Raw genomic sequence first — 20,099 nt, forward strand, 5'->3', positions numbered from 1 at the left:
TATCTGTGACACGAACTGATCTGACCTGACTTGACCCGAGGTTGCGTGTTAGCCTGCGTGCCTGTGTGTATGCAGTCATAATAATTCTCAACTCTTTACTGCATTGCCATGAACAAAGTAAAGGCAAAAAAGGTGTTTATTTGTTGAACAAATTGGGATGCAATGTGAGCCTTGAATTGGATGCCATGCAGGAATTTGCTAGGATCACAAAACCGGAATATGAACATGCTTTGCCATAGAGAAACACATGATAGCATTGGATTATAAACATGCTTTGCCACAAGAACAGACAAAAACGTGGGGTAAGTCCAGCTATATGAAGTTATTATTTTGCTGTCACTTCGTCTGTTTTATAACCCAGAAGGATGTACTTGGTATCAAATGATAGCTCTGAGTCTCCTCTTTCATCTGACATGCGTGGCATATCTATGCGATCACGGGTCCGCGAGTAATTCAAACGAGAGTAATGAGTATGCAGTGTTGGTTTGTGTACATGACGTTATTATTTTGCAGTCACTTCGTCTGGTTTTATAAGCCAGAAGGATCGATAAACATGGTACCAATGGATAGCCCTGTGCCCCCTCTTTCATCTGATATGCTTGCCATATCGATGCGATCACGGGTTCGCGAGTAATTCAAACTAGAGTAATGTGTGTGCAGGTGAACGCAGAGAAGTATAGACTGTAAATATGATGCAATTTGATTTAATTTCATGATTTTTTTTAATTTTCATACTTGATCGTACAGACAAGTGTGTAGTCTCGTTGGAAAGCCCCACTTCTGCTCTGTCGTGCAATAAAGGTTTCATCTTGCTGCGATGAACCATTCCGGAGCAATGTAACAGAGAAGAAAGGGTGTGTTTTTTGACGCACTTTGCGTCAATCGGGTTCTAAGGGTTAATTAGCATTGATGCTAGCTATATGGTCTACTAATGTCAACCAGCTTGGTATGCTCATTTTAGTTCGTTGTAAAAGTTTGTTTTGTTTTTGTCAGCAGTTCATACCCAGTGAACAAAGAACTATGTTTTTATGAGTCTGTCTTTGTGTATATTTAACATGAACAGTAATTGTAAGTTAATGTTAGCTAACGTTAGTTAGCATGAATGACACAATTGTTAACCTGTTTGAGGCTGAACGAAATTGGCAGGCAGAATATCCATTCATATCATGAAGGGTAGCTTCTACATCTCTGGGTGGACTTTTAAAATCAGTCTGGATAAAACATTTAAAAAAAAGTTAAAGATACATACCTTACGAAATCGCCTGATTTCCATTGCATGCTGACAGCTGGTGGACTGGACGGTTGGAAGAATAACGATGTTTTTTCGAACTCTCAAATAACTATGCAGCTGTGTTAAAGTTACCCAGGTGCTGGGTAGTGTACTCCACGTCAGGTGGGAGAGAGGAGGGGCGCTGTCCTAAACTATCAACCCAACAAGCTGGGTTACAGAAAATAACCCAACATGAGTAAAAACAACCTCACAAAATGCCCTGACAGCCTCAACCCAACGTTTTGGTTGAGAAAATAACCCAGTATTTTTTAGAGTGTACCTACCCGGTGAAGATGCTGCAGAGGAAATACAAACACCTGAAGGGACTGCCACTGCAAGCATTCAGTCAAGTCCACCCAGTCATTCTGATTGGTTCAGATTACACACATCTTATAACCCCAATCGAGCCGGTGCGCCTGGGGCCCCCTGGTGGACCAGCTGCAGTAAAGACCAGACTGGGCTGGACTCTTCAGGGGCCAACAAGGTTTGTACAACAGCAGCTCCAGCAAAGCCAGTGTTTGCACGTGTCTACTCTATTCCCCTCCGCAGAGTTGTTCCAGCACATCGAGAGGCTCTGGCAGATGGACGTTCTGTCCTACAGAAGTGAAAAACTGGTGACCCGCTCCAAGCAAGACAAGGAAGCCATCGACCTGCTTGAGAGGAGAACTGTGCGGATGGATGTAGAAGGGATTCAGCGCTATGCCACCCATTGCTGCGTGTAAAGAACATGCCAAAGCTTCAAGCACCAAAGGAAGCTGTACTTACGTATCTCCGCAGCACGGAGAGGCGGCTTGCCAAAGATCCTGAGCGGGCAGCTGCTTACCGTGAGGAAATTAAGAAATTGGAACAAGCAGGATATGTTGTGAGGGTCAAAGAGGAAGAGCTGAAGAAAAGTGTTGAGTCCTGGTATATCCCTCACCATATGGTCTGTCACAATGGGAAGAACCGCATTGTTTTCAATTGCTCCTTCACATACAAGGGTGCTAATCTGAATGACCTACTTCTGCCTGGGCCCACCCTAACGTCAAGCCTGCTGGGAGTACTGCTACGTTTCAGGGAGCATTCTATCGCTATCAGTAGCGATATTAAAGGAATGTTCCACCAGGTGAGGCTTCTGCCTGAAGATAGGGCTGTTCTCCGCTTTCTGTGGAGAGACCTACAGAAGGAGGAAAACCTGCATGTCTTTGAGTGGCAAGTTCTTCCGTCCGGAACCACTTGTAGCCCATGTTGTGCGACATTCGCATTGCAGAAACATGTTTCCGATCATAGCCAGCCAGGGGAAGACGTTCGGATAGCAGTAGACAAGTGCTTCTATGTGGACAATTGTCTCCGAATTGTACCTTCCCAGCATGAAGCTAAGCTACTGGTAAATAAGCTGCAATCTCTCCTGTCTGAGGGGGGGTTTGAGCTACGTCAATGGGCCAGCAACATTCCTGGGACTATCAGCCACCTGCCAAAGGAGTTGAGATCGGAGAGCAACGAGTTGTGGCTAAATGCATCAGAAACAGACCCGCAGGAGTTGGCCTTGGGCCTTAGGTGGTTTTGCCACTCAGATACCCTTGGGTATAAATGCAGTCTGGGGGGTCACCTCATACCTACTATGAGGAATATCTACAGTACAGGGTTCTGGCAAGTCTCTATGACCCATTGGGTTTCATCATTCCATTCACCACAAGGGCCAAACTCCTTGTGCAGGGCCTGTGGAACAAACCCAGAGAATGGGATGATCCAGCTCTGCCTGAAGATGCCCTACAGATGTGGACAAAGTGGGAAAAGGAGTTGGAACACCTGCAGAAAATATCCATCCCCCGTTGCTATGCGAGTTCTCAAATGGACAGTGTGGCATGCACTAGAACAATCCACATTTTCTGTGACGCGTCTGAGCGAGCCTATGGCTCTGTCGCTTATCTGCGCACAGAAGACCAACATGGACGGGTTGAAGTGTCATTCCTCACTGCACGATCCAGAGTGGCACCTAAGAAGCAACAATCTATGCCCAGACTGGAGCTGTGTGCAGCGCTGACAGGAGCTCAGCTGGCTGCTCTGCTGCCAAAGGAGCTCACACTCCCTCTACAGGATGTTGTGCTCTGGACAGACTCCACGACCGTCCTTACCTGGATCCAGTCAGAGTCCTGTCGGTTCAAGGTGTTCTTTGGCACAAGAGTGTCAGAGATACAGGAACTGACAGGTGCCAGGGAATGGCGTTATGTGGATACGGCCAGTAACCCCGCAGACGACATCACAAGGGGTAAAACATTGCTGGAGATAGCTGAGGACGGCCGGTGGAAGCATGGACCAGCATTTCTATCACGACCAGCAGAATTCTGGCCCTCCACTCCCTCCGCAGGCGTGGTGGAGGAAGATGCTGAACTGCGGAAGCCCACATTCTGCAGTTACGTCACAACAACTGCAGAGCCCCCACTCCCAGATCCAGACCTGTTCCACTCCTTCAGGTACATGGTGCATGCTGTTACTCTCTCCCGCTATGGGGCGGCCTCCAGTCAAACTGGTCCGACTGCAGATGATTACCGGGAAGTAGAAAGGGATATCCTACGGCAATCACAGCAGGATAGTTTCCCCGAAGACTATGCCCATTTAGCTGCTGGCAAATCAGTGGCATCCAACAGTCGACTGATTACACTTGCCCCTGAATACGATCCGGACACAAAATTAATCAGAGTTGGGGGACGGCTCCGCCGCGTTCAGCAACTGGAAGCCGATGCTGTTCATCCCATGGTCTTAGATCCAGCGCACAAGATCACAAAGCTCATTATCCATGATGCTGACAAGGATCTTCGACACCCAGGTTCTGAGCGCCTCTTTGCAGAGATCCGGAGGAGATTTTGGATTCTACATGGGCGTGAAGCTGTTAAACGCCATCAACACACCTGCCCAGACTGCAAGAGGTGGAGAGCACAGCCGATAGTGCCCCAGATGGCGGACCTACCACAAGCACGGCTGCGCTTGTTTAAGCCCCCCTTCTTTTCCACTGGAGTGGATTGTTTTGGGCCGTTCACTGTCAAAATTGGACGGCGCTCAGAAAAGAGATGGGGGATACTGTTCAAGTGTCTGACGACGCGTGCAGTCCACATAGATGTCCTGGCCAGCTTGGACACTGACTCATTTCTGATGGCTCTCCGCAGATTTATTGCTCGGAGAGGGAAACCTGCTGAGGTGCTGTCAGACCAGGGCACTAATTTTAAGGGTGGGGAGAGAGCACTCCGTGAGGCGTTCCAGGCATTGCAACCTGAACTGAAGAAGGAACTGTCTTTGCATCAGATCAGCTTTAGGTTCAACACCCCTGGCGCACCTCACTTTGGTGGCATCTGGGAGAGAGAAATCAGGTCAGTGAAGACTGCCCTGTATGCCACTGTACAACCCCACGCAGTACAAGAGGAGGTGTTGCGGACTGTGTTGATAGAGGTAGAGGGGATGCTGAATTCCAAGCCGTTGGGATATGTATCTAGTGATGTTGCTGACCCAGATCCAGTAACCCCAAACCTGCTGTTGATGGGGCGGCTGGACCCCTCACTACCCCAAGCAGTTTATGTTGAGTCAGAACTTCTGAGCCGAAGACGCTGGAGGCACTCAAAGATCCTTGCAGATCATTTCTGGAAGCATTTTATTAGGAATTACCTTCCAGCCCTCCAAACCCGCACAAAGTGGCAGAAGGACACTCCAGCACTACAACCTGAAGCCATTGTGATGGTGGGAGACCCGCTCCTGCCACGAGCTCAATGGCCTGTGGGCCGAGTCACCAAAGTGCACCCTGGAGTCGACGGACGCATCAGGACGGCAGAAGTACAGGTCAACGGAAGATACTACCTTAGGCCAGTAGCCCGTCTCATCACACTTCCCGCTATCCCGGATGTGGACCCTGAACCAACCAGCCCTTCGGAGTAGGGCAAATTCGGTGGACCAAATTTGGGGGTGGCTGTTGCGAAAATAGACCTTGCAAAATGCAAACATGCGTGCAATCAAACAACTGCATATAGGCCTATGCCATGTGTTGCGAAGGACTGCTGTTTCAGCCACAACGCTGTTCACGTAAGCAGCCAGTTGTCACCGCTGGGTCATGCTCGCAGCGCGTGCACCCCTTCTGACTCCACTTGTTCAACCTATCAGAGTGTGAGTCTGGGGATGCTTGCGCTGAGGGTGCTCAGTGGCGGGAATAGAGAAGGAGCAGATACATTGGAGACGGCTATAGCCTTTACAGAGTGGATTATTGCGTTGGACTGGACACTGTATTTGTATTGTTAAATTGTGTGCGTTCAAAGACCTGTAAGTACTGCTACATAGTTACAAATTGTTTGTTAATATTTGTGCTGAGATTGCCAATAATATTCCGTGTGGTAAATGTGCTATTAGAACGCAAGTGTTTGTTTATGGGCCGCGGTATTAACGCGAGTGCGTGTCATTTAATTATTGTTATATGTTCGTGGTTACTGTATACATTGCTAGTTTGCTAGTATAATGTTTTGTATCGTGCCTTTTCCCTCTGAAGGCTTATGTGCAGCGTGTTTAACTGTAACTCCTATGGAAAGAATGTAATGCACTAGTTTACACACTTTAGGAGAAGATTTGCTGCTAGCTTATATCAGGTTGCTGCTAGGTTGCTGCTAGGTTGCTGTGTGTCACCGTTAGCCTTAAGCATTAAGCTGTGGATGTTTATATTGATGTGAATAGTAAGTATTTCTGTATTTGTCTCTTTTCCAGAACCACACACACACACACACACACACTCACATATACACAAACTCATATTCATCACATTCCTGCAATAAATACAACCATTGAGTGTACATCATCTCCGGCATTTTAATCCAATGCACCACAGCGGCTACTAATTATTACTGACCAGTGACTGCCACTCTCCTTAACACCATGTAAAAACGTGACATTATTGCGAATTAAATTTAGTTTAGTTTGCATGCATTTTTTTTATGTCGTAGGCTACGGCCCGGTTAGGAATGTTCTGCGGCCCGGTACCGGGCCGCGGCCCGGTGGTTGGGGACCGCTGTGATAAGGGATCAGATTCCAAAAATAATTCAGTAGAAATGCATGGATTCAGTTGCTTCCAGTAGCAGCAACTGGAATCCATGCATTTTCACAGAATTATTTCGTTCGTTCGTACTCGTCGCTCGACTTATCGTGAAGATTCAAGATGGCGTCGAACGGTAAAATTCCTTAAGGTACTGTCTGTATAAATCGTCTTGTAAAAAAACTACCAGTGCTTTTTCAAAGTTCTCTATGTCTCGTTTTAAATGTCAAGGCCCTCGGAAGTCTACCAATGAAGTATGGAGCTACTTTGAGCCTCGTAAATGGTGTAAAACAGTGATTTATTTGCATGGCTAGGCCGATGCCCGAGGCACCACAACGAAACACTGTGTTGGTAGCATTGGCTAACTAGCGCCAGATTTCTGAGTGCAGGGGACAAGCCGAGGTGAGCTATGAGACATACGTTCACACTCGGTATCATGTTTCAACACTTTAGGTCTATATCACACCGGAATTCTCCTTTAAGGCTACTTCATGACAAACTCTAGTCAGCTGTATATCCTCTGATTTTAATATTTACGGATATCTAGGCGATATTTGTAACATTTATTTTGGCCTATTTTGTATTTAAAGTGCGTATGTCAGGTTAAAAAAAAAATGAAGCAAGATAGTAGTGAGTAGTGATTTTTCTTGAAAAAACAACTTTAAATGCAATAGAACAATATTTACAGTTATTTTTATACCTGAATTTATGAACATTCCAGACACAGCGATGACCTCATAAGAGGGAGTCCAGCAAAGTTGAGCATAGGGGAGAATGGGTTTTAACTGCATTTTCTTATACACTGATAAGGCCAAAAATGTTTTCTATGACATACCAGTGGTTCATAAGCATGAGCCTGACGGGCAGGGACAAAGTAAAGACGAATAGGCTACAAATGGCCATCAAATCATCAGTGAGAAATTGATTAGGGGTGTGAGTAGGATCAGATCACTATTAGTATGTATCATGGCTTAGAAATGGCAGTTGTGTCATTTGCCATAACATAGGCTTTCATATACAACAAGTTAAGTAGAATCAGTAAGCAAATTAATAGTCTGTCGATAGCTAACATTAGTTGATAAGCAGATGTATATATATAAAGAGCAAATGTGTGGTAGCACATATACACTGATGGTATTATAGTCAGGTCTCTAAAGAAAAGCATATGCCCATGGTTGGCTGAACACAGACTAATGAGTTGCTTACTGATTCTACTTAGTTTAGGCTATATAATGGCCTATATGTGGTGGCAAGTGACACAACTGGCATTTTCAAGCATTGCTACTTACCCATATCCTCTTCATCACATTTTAAGATCAATAATGGTTGCCAGTAAAGAAAAAATGTATCAGGATATTTTTATGTCAGGCAGGTAGTAGACTAGCATGACATACTGGAATGAAGTCATGTTTTTGGCCTCATCAGTGTAAAAAAAACCTACTTTATGATCCCTTATCCCATGTGTTTTAATTGACCAACTTTGCTGGACTCCCTCTTATGAGGTCATCATTGTGTCTGGAATGTTTCCTGGAATGTTGATAAATTCAGTTATAAAAATAACTGTAAATATTGTTCTATTGTATTTAAAGTTGATTTTTCAAGAAAAATCACTACTCACTACTATCTTGCTTCATGTCCCTTCATTTGTCAAAAATGTTTTTTAACCTGACATACGCACTTTAACAATTTAAACAGATTGTGAAACTTAAAGCTGAAAGTTGGAGACATTCATGTAGAAATTTGCTAAAATTCAGAACCGGATTACTCTGTACAGGGGAATGCTTTGGGATTCCCAAACTGTGGTACGTGTACCACTGGTGGTACGCGAGCTGCCACTAGGGGGTACGCGAGATGAAAAGGGCAATGTCGGAAACGTGTTAAAAATGATTAATTAATTAATAATCGAATTAATTAATAAATAATACATTTCGAATAGAGTTATAATGATATGGAAACGTGAAAAGGAAATTTTCTTTATAGGAAATCATTTGTAAACTCTATAGTAGGCTATGTTTTCATTAAAAAATAAGCTACCCACAATGCACTTTCTGCGGGCAGCCAGAATATCTGGCGCGTTAGTTTCGTGGAAGTATGAGGCCATGCAAACATGGAAAACTGGCTAAAAAGAGGGACACTGTCCAAAAGGCCTAATTAAAGCGAACGAAGAGGAGAAGCGAGAGAAACAGAGCAGAAGACAGATAACGATGGGATGGGGGGCAGAATGATGAAGGCGGAGGTGGCTCGGGAGAAAGAAAGGACGAGACAGAAAAGACTGCGCGAAGTAAATGAAAGTATGATGAGGCATAGGCCTAACCTGACTCTCGCCAGATGAATTTCGTTCCGCCTAGCTCCACTCATCCATCTTCAGAAGGCTGGGCCTAATCAAAAAATGCTTGCATATGATTGAATAAGCCACTTGTACGTCATCTATTGACGTGCTACTTCAACCACTCACATCGAAGCCAACCCGTGACGCTGATAACAGTCTCACAGTCGCTTCTACGCTATGTCACATCTATGAAACTCCCGCCCTGCGTCCTGATTGGCTGTACCATAAAATCGGGTGCAGAATTCACTCTCAATGGAAGAGGTCCCAGATGGATGTGAGTGAAGCTAGGCGGAGCTAAGTGGACCGAAATTCATCTGGCGAGAGTCAGGTTAATATAGGCCTAGGCCTCACGTGGATTTGGAGACAGACTGCCTAAAGCCACAGTGTGTGGTTTGCAGTGAGGTGCTATCTTACCAGTCTAATGTTGTTCTCCACACTGTTTTTTTTAGCGTGAAAGCTCATAGACCAGTAGCACATTTTGATTTTGTTATTTGTTATCATGTAGGGTGGCTAATTAAACTTGATGTCTGGAATGCGTCAATAGAATGTGTTCCGTTTTTATGTGTCGGATAAACGATTATTTTTTAAACGATTAATCTAGCGATTATTTTTTCGATGCATCGATTAATCTAACGATTAATTGTTTCAGTCCGATTCGATTTCGATTCGATTCGATTATCTCCCCATTAATTCACTAATAGCAACTTATACATGTTTATTTACATATCTGAATGAAAAAAAACATGAATTCTTTAACATTGCAAAAGATTCCAAAATAAAAGACTATACAAGTGCAAAGTAATACATTCTTAGTCAGAGGTAGCATTCAATAAAGTTCAGTAGTGTATGTCTAATTGAGTGCCTGTCATTTTAAGACGTTCGTGTGGGAATCCTTGCAATTTACATTAACACAGTTAAAAGACTGCTGATGTGTGGATGCAATTCATAACGTAGTTAGTTCAAATAACAGTTCGTACTTCTCCTTTGGACAAGCACTTTTGAGTCTTGGAAAACACTTTTCCATTTACATCGGGATTTTGCAAACATTCAGAGTCAATAAAATGAGTAAAATTTCGTCATGAGCCCTGCATGAGTAACGAATACAGGTATACAGTATTCTAATGTTAGCTTTGAGATACTTCTTGATTGCATACTGTAACTTAACTTAGTTTAGTCTCCTCAATGTGTGGATGTTGTGATAAGACCAGAGTTTACTTTAACTTTAATGCAGCAGTTTTGAACAAATTTGCGCAGCATGGTCACGATGCTAAGCGGATTTAATAGCAATTTAGCCCACTGTGTTTTATGCAGTGCTTCTATGTGACAACAATCCTTCAACAATCGTGAATATTTTGTTAAATGCACATGTAGAGGAGGAGCAGCGGGCTCGTTACGAGAGAGAGCGGCATGCAGGGCGAGGAAAGGCTGTGTGAGTAGGCTAAAAAGTGCAGCTCAATGAAATTATTTTATCTTATCTTTAATTTAAATAGTAGGCCTACAACATAGAACATCAATGTGTGGTGGCCGGTTTTGATTTCGTGGTGCCCAGCCACAGATTAGTCAACGTATGGAAAACACTGAAGGTGTAAAATTAAAAATATTTATCAGCACACGTTATGCTTGACAAATCGACGCTCATATTTTGCGTCGACGTATTTTTTGTCCCAGCCCTAGTCGGATGGTGGGGGTACGCGAGCCGAGTCAGGATGTAAAAGGTGGTCCGCGGGAAAAAAAGTTTGGGAACCGCTGCTTTACACCTTTGTGTTCAGTGAGGCCTGCTGTTTATTCTGATATGGTTTGTCATGTGTTGAGTGAAGAGTTTGTGAAGTATTATTCCACCGAGATGAATGAGATGAAGATGGTAGGGAAATGGGCGCAGAACTGTATGTAGAATAATATGATTACATACTCTCTCGAGCGAGTCTACAAGCGTACCGATGGAGGGGTGGCTTGTCTAATTTCCCCGCACCGGCTCTTCAAAAAAAGAACAGAAAAGAAAAATAAATGCCCCCCCCCCAGCATTTAACCTCCTCTCTATTCCGCCCTGACCTCTCTAAGGACAGGCTATTTACATAGATGTCACCTATCATGGAGCATCCAGTTGAGCCAAGCGACATAAATGTGTTGTATGTTAAGCATGTAAAGAAACTGCTCCAAACTCTTAAGTTTTCCTTGATCTAGCAGGAAAGTCTTCAGTCTTCACAGAGAAGAATTTTCTTTCCGTTTTGTGGCTTTCTATGACAGTGTTGACAATTTTTTATATAATAATTGATATACTAGTAAGGCTGGGGTCCCTCAAGAATGTGTGTTGAGTCCTCTGCTGTTCACACTGATGACTCATGACTGTTGTGCCAGACACAACTCAAACCACATCATCAAGTTTGCAGATGACACAACAGTAGTAGGCCTCATCAGCAACGACGATGACTCACTCTACAGAGATGAGGTACACCAACTCATCAACTGGTGTGACACCAACAATCTACATCTCAATGTCAATAAAACAAAGGAAATAACTGTGGACTTCAGGAGAAATCATAAGCCACACACACCCCTCACCATCAATGGCAGCGCTGTGGAATCAGTGAAAAGCACCAAGTTCCTGGGGGTGCACATCACTGATGACCGGTCATGGTCAACCAACACCACCTCCCTTGTCAAGAAAGCACAGCAACGCCTCCACTTCCTACGCAGAATGAGAAGAGCCAACCTCCCCCCATCAGCACTCACCACCTTCTACAGGGGTGCCATTGAGAGCATCCTCACCAGCAGTCTCTCAGTCTGGTATGGTAGCTGTTCTGTTGCTGACCGGAAAGCTCTACAGAGGGTGGTGAGGTCAGCTGAGAAGGTCACCATATCAGCCCAACCATCCATCCAGACGTATACCCATCCCGCTGCCACAAAAGAGCCACCAACATCATCAAAAACCCCACCCACCCCACACACAAACTGTTCACCCTCCTACCATCTGGCAAGCACTACAGCAGTATGCGTTGCAAATCACTCATGAAAACTGGATTATAAACTCAATGTTTGCAAAATACTGCTGCTACTTTGCACTTTGCACTTTTTGCCATATTGCACATTGTGTCGATTTGTATACCTTTTAAATACCTATTTGCACTTGTCTAGTTGTGTCCTATGGTCAGTCTTATGTTTAATGTATGCTTAGTGTGTGTCAAATCTTGTTTTAATACTGCACATTGGAGTATGGGAGAAACACAATTTCAGTCTGCTGTGTAATGTACTGTTGCATGGTTTGATTGACAATAAAGTTGACTTGACTTGACTTGACTTGACAATATGGTGTATTACCTTTTTTTTATCATTCAGTGTACACCCAATTTTAGCCCATATATTTTGTAGGGTCTTCTTGTGAATGTACCCGAGTCAAACTTTCCTTTAAAAGCATAATTACGTCGGAAGCGCCACTTTTAAGCTTGACTGTATTGTCGTTTTCGGTCAAATGGCCTTTTGAATGACAGTGGTAGGGGCACTACTATTTTGATGCACGATCACATCAAAATCACTATTTTTAAAACCCTAAGAAGGCTCGACACAACATGAAGTATGTTTCTACACATGAACTCGAGCATTGAGAACATTGTTTGTGTACACAGAGTTTACTAAAAAGAAATGTTTTGGACAACTCACTTCTTGACTGGCAAGATGGTGGCAAGTGGAAAAACCGAGTTGTTCAAAGCCTTGCTGTTCCATTCCTGTAGCAGTGCTTTCACTTCAAAGCATGTGTCACACGGTAATCAAATTGTCATCGTCATGTAGTGTATAATATATGGTACAAATGAAAGCTGGTGCCTCAGCCTCAATTTGTCTGCACATGGCCCTGCAATATCAAGCCCTTTTATGGGGATTGGGCGTTTATATGCTAATTGTTTTAAAAGATTCTCATGATATTGGTGAATGAGGCCCAATGTTCTCAATGCTCGAGCTCATGTGTAGGCTACAGACCCTAGTGATACTTCGATCAAAGTTTCATGTTGTGTCGAGCCTTCTTAGTTTTTTAGTATATTCAGTATATTACACCAGTGTTTTTCAACCTTTTTTGTGCCACGGCACACTTTTGACACTTAAAATGTCCCACGGCACACTAGCATCCTGTGTGAAGAAAACATAAACATACCATAGCCTAAACACAGATATGGCCTTATTATGGCTTCTATGCAAGACCTGCTCAATAAAACAAGCGCACTCTGTTTCATTTGTAGGTGACTATATCTAATTTAATTGTTGTTATGAACTGGATATGTGATGATTCTGTGAATACTGGATATGGGGCCCCCGTTGTACAATGCCTGCATACCACAAATAGTGCAATCATACGAGTATGTGGTTATAAATTCTTTGATGCAACAGTTGTTTTTTTGGACCAGTGACTGACATTTGGGTAATTTTCTGCGGCACACCTGATGATCTCTCACGGCACACTAGTGTGCCCCGGCACAGTGGTTGAAAAACACTGTATTACACAATATAGGCCTACTCACTGAACCACCTTGCCTATTGTCTTTGCACCTTGCTTATTGTGTCAGAGAATTCGATTTAAATTGATGTAGCTTACAGTGTTGTTGCAGAACTTTTTGGATTTACATATGGCAAACAACTCATCTATATTATATTTTACCACGTCTGCTCGCAGACCACTTGAGATAGCTTACGGACCACCAGTGGTCCCCGGACCACACTTTGAGAAACACTGCTGTAGATGATGAACTCCCCAAATACTTCACAACTTCATGTTAAGAAGCATTGCAATTACATTGTTTCATCATTTTACACACAGGTTTACATAGTGATGAATACCCCTACATCTTTACTTCTAAGAGACCCTGCCTCGTTGGGATGCTCTTTTTCATACCCAATTGTGTGGCCAGTTTATTAGTTGTCAAACATTCCTCCTTTTGTTTTCTTTATCATTACACAGCTTTTCCAGCATTTTGTTATCCCTGTCCCAACTTTTTTTGAAACATGTTGCTGGTAGGCTATCAAATTCAAAATTAACTAGGGCTGTCAAAATAACTGATTAATTTCGATTAATTAATTTGAGAAAAAATAACTGATTAAAAAAATTTGTGCAGATTAATCGATTCCGTATGACCTTTGACCCCGAGCCGTTCTAGTCAGTAAAAATTAGACTGTAAAATGAAGGAGAGAGAAGAAAACGTGCTGCCTGGATCATTGATTGGAACATTTACTTGTTAAAAACGGCCTGATGGTGTTCATAAAAAATAAAGTGTTGAAAATAAAGTCCTCTGCAATGTCTGCAGCAAGGAATTTGCATATCACCGTAGTTCATCAACTCTATAGTCGCACATCAATGCAAAGAAATAAGTTTTGATATTGAGGGGAGTGTTAATTTATTTTCATAGTGTCCCCTAGGTTATATCTGTGGCCTGAAATGCCTTGTATGTGAAAAAAAAAACTTCTTCCCAAAGCACTTTTGAATTTATTTCCTCAGCATATTAGGTCATATCATAGATTATTATGGCAATTATTTGAACAGTGAAAATAATAATAAAATAGTTTTTGAACTTTAATGTCACTAATGCTGATTATTCAATGATTCATTTGAATTTAAAAATTTTAAATACTTTCACAGCAAAAAATATATATGCGATTAATTTAGATTAATTAATCACAGAGTATGTAATTAATTCGATTAATTTTTTTAATCGATTGACAGCCCTAAAATTAACATATTTTCCATGAGATTGTCAAATTTGTTGTTTTCAAATTTGACATGTTGTCTGTGTCTTTTTTGCAACTAAATATGAATTTAAGAGATTTGCAGATTATTACATTATCATTTTACACAATGTCCCAACTTTTTCTGTTTTGGGGTTGTAGTAGTAGCCTATATAGATCAATAAAAGACCTTTATATGCTGGCATTATCAACAATTATCAATTATCATCTTTAAAAAGAGTTTATGCTTTTTGTTCTTATTGTAGGGAACTCGAGAACTATCAAACATTAGGGTGGATTGCATATTTTGCTTTTCGGACTTCTGAAGTAGATTACAATGTGAAGGCAACACATTAAATCCACACCCAATACCATTTTGATTAGGGGGCGTCCTAATCAAATCAAAAGAGAAAATGCGGATAACACATTCATAGAAGAAATTATACAGATATCAGTGCTCTTAGCAAGGCCGTAGTCATGATGTCAACATTGACATCATGACTACGCCCCCCCCCCCCCCGTGAAAAGAGAAGGGTGGAGAAGAAGCAACTTCACTGGTCCGTCCCTGGACCCGTGACTCCATTTGTGTTCAAAATGTATACTTTAAAATAAATTACAAACTAGAGTATCTTATGATAACCTCTATATTACACAGAATGTGGTTCTTTGACTTATTACTTACACCTGAAGATTTTTTTAAACTAAGGCTTAGACTCATAGGTTTGAGATTTTGTCTTTTAATTTAGATTTTATTATGCTGGCGGCTAATCACACAATTTTAACGTAGTTTGAAAGGGACAGGATTCAGGAATAGACTACTAAAACAGGCCCCTCTTCTGTCTGACTCACCTCATGTTACCCCTGTATGCATTATAGACTGGCTTCTGACAGAAATGACGTTTTGTGCCAACATGTAGAAACACTAGGCCTACTACAGCCTTTAATTGGTGAATGGAGGTGCAAATTCCTTTCTTTGGTTATTATCCGCGATTCACATTAACTGTAGGCTGTCACGTATTGTAAACGTCGCCACATTTGATCACGTTTTGCCTGCATGGATGCGCGATTGAGTGCGCATCTAAATAATATGCAAGATGCAACAATCATTTCTAAGAGGCCTATACACGGTAATTTCTGGCATTACTACTAGCATATGAATGCACTATTTATGTTGAAAGACGTGAAAGAAATGACACAGGCTTGCACAAATTCATAATTTAAAATAAAACGTTTCACTTTCGCTATCATTGTGAGAATAGGCTACAATATGGAAAATGTTCCCTTTCAGTCTGATTGGCTCCAAACATGTATGGGATTTCCTAAGCCTGTGCTACACCTTTCCAAGAAGTTTTGTGAAAAGTGTACCGGTAGCTTTTGCGATATTGTTGACAGCCCTACCTCACTCACCGCAGTAGGGTGCAGTAAATGGAAGCTTTTGATAGCGCACGCCACTAACGAAAAACGGAAAATCACCAGGACAAACCACTCAGGGGTGTAGGCTACTCTGGAACCATAGGTCACTAATTTGTGCGTTACTTACGTTTGATTACATTTCAGATACGTGTTGGTTTCCTGTAGGCCTAGTATAGCGCTTTATTCTTTCTTTATTTTTCTATGTCCGAATATTGGGGGGGGACATTTTGGTCATATTTGAATATTGGGGGGGACACGTCCCCCTCAATGTCTATGGTGACTACGGCCCTGGCTCTTAGTGCCAAACTGTCTGAGAAAATGTGCAGCTTCCTGTGGGACAGTCAGTTGTCCTAATGTGGGACAATGTAAAGTCTATGTTAAAAGGCCTAAACCATGGTGCACCTTAATTCATGAATGATAGTAACACTTCCTCAATAAGTAATTTCATAGGTAAATTTTATGTTCAGTCATTTTACCATTTGTAATGTTGCTCCTGTTATAAAACCAAGGTTTATGATGAAACATAAAAATAAAACAATATGGTTTGTTGATGGTTTTGATGCATTTATTATAAATTCATGAAATATATTTAAAGGTAAATATATAAAATGTTGCATATTACAATATAATGTGACTATCGTCTCCCCAAGCCCTACCTCATCCTCACTGCTGATGATTGGCTTTCTTCCTATTATGTGCTCAGGGTGACCATTACCTTACCCTGCGTTTGAGAGTAGACTTGGGTATGTTCCATGCCTTAGCCAGCAGTCTCAAGTTAGGGGGGGTCAATGGCCTGCCTGATACTCCTCTATTGCTCCTTTCATCTGTCTTGTCTCCACTGATTTAATTTCATTTTCTTATCTGCCTCTCTCTCTGTCGGATGAAGGCCCCTTGACCTTAAATATCTGTAATAAAGTATTTTAATACTGCAAAAGATCACTAAGAACATTTAAATAACCAACCAGCTCCAATACATATTCTTGACTGGATTGTAGCTTTACATTAGGCTAATCATACTACAGAGAAATCATTAAAATCACATATATAGCTTAAATATACCATGATACTATTTTTAAATTAACAAACATTTCATAAACACATTAAGATAAAAAGTAGCATGATTAGGCCTACTTTGAAAATAATTAGCCTAATTTATACCCTTAACACCAGTTTGGTCAAAACCAAAGATTCTAGCTCTGTTCTAGAATCTTTGGTCAAAACTGTCACTGACCTTCTGGTAGCTTTCACAGCAGGTGCTTCCTGTTTGATCACTCTAATCTATGTTGCCCCACCCTAATTTATGACTGGACAATTCAGATGTTATTTTGATCACAGGACCCTACAGCTTTGGCTTACCTATATTTTCACAGACATTCATTAATTTGGGGAAGAGCCACACCCACTGGAGTTTAGGAGGTGTCCCACATTCCCAGTCTCATATGAGGCTCACTAAGTGGGATTGGTCTATGTTCATATTGTATTTTGAGACTTTGGTTCATTCTCTGCAATTTGCGTGTCTGTTTATTCTCGGCCAAGAAGTGACCAAAAAGACAAATGATCTGCAGCCAATGTCTCACTCCACACAGAGTTGTCTTTTATTTTGACGATTTTCTTCACGAGGTCCGTCTTCCGCTTATCATCTTTGGTTGCCATGGGTTCAACAGCAAAACAAAAATGGCGCCCGCAAGTTTAGGACTAGCAAAGATGGTTTGGTTACCAACCGTCTCTGGGATTAGTGAATAACGTTGGTTGTTAACGTTTTTTACGTAGTTCTTTTGTTGCTATGGCCATTGAATTGAAATTCTGGACCTGGTCCCAATTTTTGTTCATTATCACCATTATTTCTAAAGAAGTGAACAGCAGTACAGGTAAGTAACATTAGGTTGGTTAGAAAGCCGCTGCGATTAGGTTAGAACTAGCTTCTACGGTAGGTCACCGCTGCAAACTAACAGTTTAGTTAACTTAACAGCCTAGAACACGCCGAGTGCACCACAACCACCCACCATGCTCTTAACTTATTGGAAGCTAGACCGGTGTGTTGCGGTGCGTTGCGTGTCTTATGGAAATAAGGCGGGTTTACTGGAAATGAACATAGATCAGAAAAACGTGCATGAACAATATCACAAGCTAGTTTTACCTGGCTAGCTTGACAGCAGATGTTAGCGACACTGAATTCACAAACTGTTGTCTAATAACGTTACCTCAGCCTACGTATCTCTGCGAAGAAAATAAATCCGGCTCTGTGCGAATAATGTGGTATGTTATTAACGTCTATGACGAATAAAAATACCTAATCGAATTATTTCAATGGTTAGTTTCCTTACTAAAATTCACTATGGTTTCCTAGGTCTATGGTTTTAATGCAATAACTATGGTTTTACCATGGTGATGATCACCATGCTCCCGACCATACTACCATGGTTTATGCATAGTTCTTCATAGCAGTAGCTTTGGTACCACTATGGTTCCCCTATCACACTTCATGGTGACAGTGGTAGCCTACTACTATGGTTTTAACATGGTAACCGTGTAACTACTACAGTCGATGATGTTACAAAGTTGGGTATTGACCGTAGTTTTGTATATTTACCATGGTATTACCTTTTCTATGATCCAGACAGAAAGCTCTTTGGTCATCCGTATTACATTATTTGTTTTACGCTACTAAAAGTATCCACTTCCACAACATTCCAAATGGTAAACCATTTACAGTGTTTCCCACAGGCTTTTTGCAGACTATGGAGACAATGTTGTATTTAATTTAAATGCATCAATCTGGTGAATTTTGAAAACCAATATGACCTATCAATTATTAACAAACTGTTGGTACTGATATGAATGTTGATGACTGTAAAAAGGGTCATACAAAATGTGGTTCAAAGCTTGTGGAGCTAAACATTTAAGAGATGATGAAAACAAAAATGACTAAAACACAGTGCTCTCTGATCATTTCTATGCATGCTCCACAGGCTGATGAATTTGAATTCCATGACCGTTGATGACCAACTGACACTAGGTGCAAGACTGTAGAAAAATAACTAATGGAATCTTGAAGTGTTTTGGGACAAGATAGATAGATAGATACTTTATTGATCCCCAAGGGAAAATTCCAGGTCTCAGTAGCTTAAAGACAACACACACCGCATACACAAAAGTATGATAAAAAAAATACACAGCACACAGCATAAAAAGTATGATAAAATAACAAATCCACATGAATAATATGGGCAGTAAGAGATGCAATGCAGAGGTGCAATGATACAGTCTAGAGACCAGCATTAAATATGGACAATATAAGAGCATAATGTAGACATGGTAATATAAAAACAGTGCAAGGATAGGTTTGAAGTAATAGGGTTACAGCCATTGGTCAAGTATTAAGTAATTAGTATGGCCAAAGTCCAGACTGGGGGTAGGAGGGAGGGGTTGTGCAAATGGGCTATATAATGTAGACAGAATAATGTAGACTTAGTAATATAAAAACTATAGCAGTGCAAGGATAGCAGCAAATATGGAATAAAGTTTAGTAGAAAATAGGAGAGACACAAATCAACAGTCAATGTAAGAAGTTTGAGAGGTTTGAAGTAATAGGGTAACAAAATGTTGTCCAAAATGTTGATCAGTTTGTTCAGGGTCCTTTTATATTGAAGTGATGCACTGCAGTTCAGCGCCCACAACAGAACCAGCTTTCCTTACCAGCCTGTCCAGTCGTCCAGCATCCCTCTTTTTAGTGCTTCCCCCCAGCCTACCACAGCATAGAAGAGGACATTTATAGGAATGCTATAGATATTATAGGAAACGTATAGTATTTTGGGAAGTATTCTAAGACTGTACTAGAGGAAGACTATAGAGGGTAAGGAGAGCCTATTATACATCACAGAACATCATCTAAGTATTGTATAGCCTACTACTATAGAACTACTGTACGAAGTCCAAATCTTAAAGTAGCCTATTACTAGGCCTGTAGTTTTTTTGTTGTTGTAAGGGGTAGGATAAGCGTACCCATTAAAGGAAAATTCCGGTTTTTAGCACTTTAAGGCCCTTTTCTGGTTTGTTTTGGATGAACTAGAGTGGTGGACACCGAAATTTTGACGATTGGTCCTGTCTCGACTTTTCTGACTCGTTTTGAATCGCCTTTTCACTTCTCACGGTGGCTGGCAATGGGCATTCTGTAGTAGGCTACTCAAACATGTCCTAAAACAACCCTTAACGTTCAAAACTGTGCAACTCACCGAGTGTTTAGTGGATTCAAAACAAGTCAGAAAAGTCGAGACAGGACCAATCGTCAAAATTTCGGTGTCCACCACTCTAGTTCATCCAAAACAAACCAGAAAAGGGCCTTA

General features: G+C 41.6%; 1 protein-coding gene across 2 annotated transcripts in view; it reads left to right on the plus strand.

The window, feature by feature from the left end:
• Positions 1–17,425: 17,425 nt before the first annotated feature.
• The window catches only part of tctn2 (tectonic family member 2), a 28,050-nt gene continuing 25,376 nt past the window's right edge, over positions 17,426–20,099 (plus strand). For both annotated transcript variants that reach the window (XM_076270179.1, XM_076270180.1), the window contains exon 1: positions 17,426–17,624. In XM_076270179.1, coding sequence (XP_076126294.1) covers positions 17,540–17,624 — 85 coding nt within the window. In that variant the 5' untranslated portion in view covers positions 17,426–17,539. The remainder of the gene's footprint in view (positions 17,625–20,099) is intronic.

Source organism: Alosa pseudoharengus, unplaced genomic scaffold (genome assembly GCF_046254945.1).
Source record: "Alosa pseudoharengus isolate Yale_2024_CS ecotype anadromous, Long Island Sound unplaced genomic scaffold, YU_APseudo_1.1 YU_APseudo_1.1_scf_6, whole genome shotgun sequence".
In the NCBI taxonomy this organism is placed as follows: Eukaryota; Metazoa; Chordata; class Actinopteri; order Clupeiformes; family Clupeidae; genus Alosa; species Alosa pseudoharengus.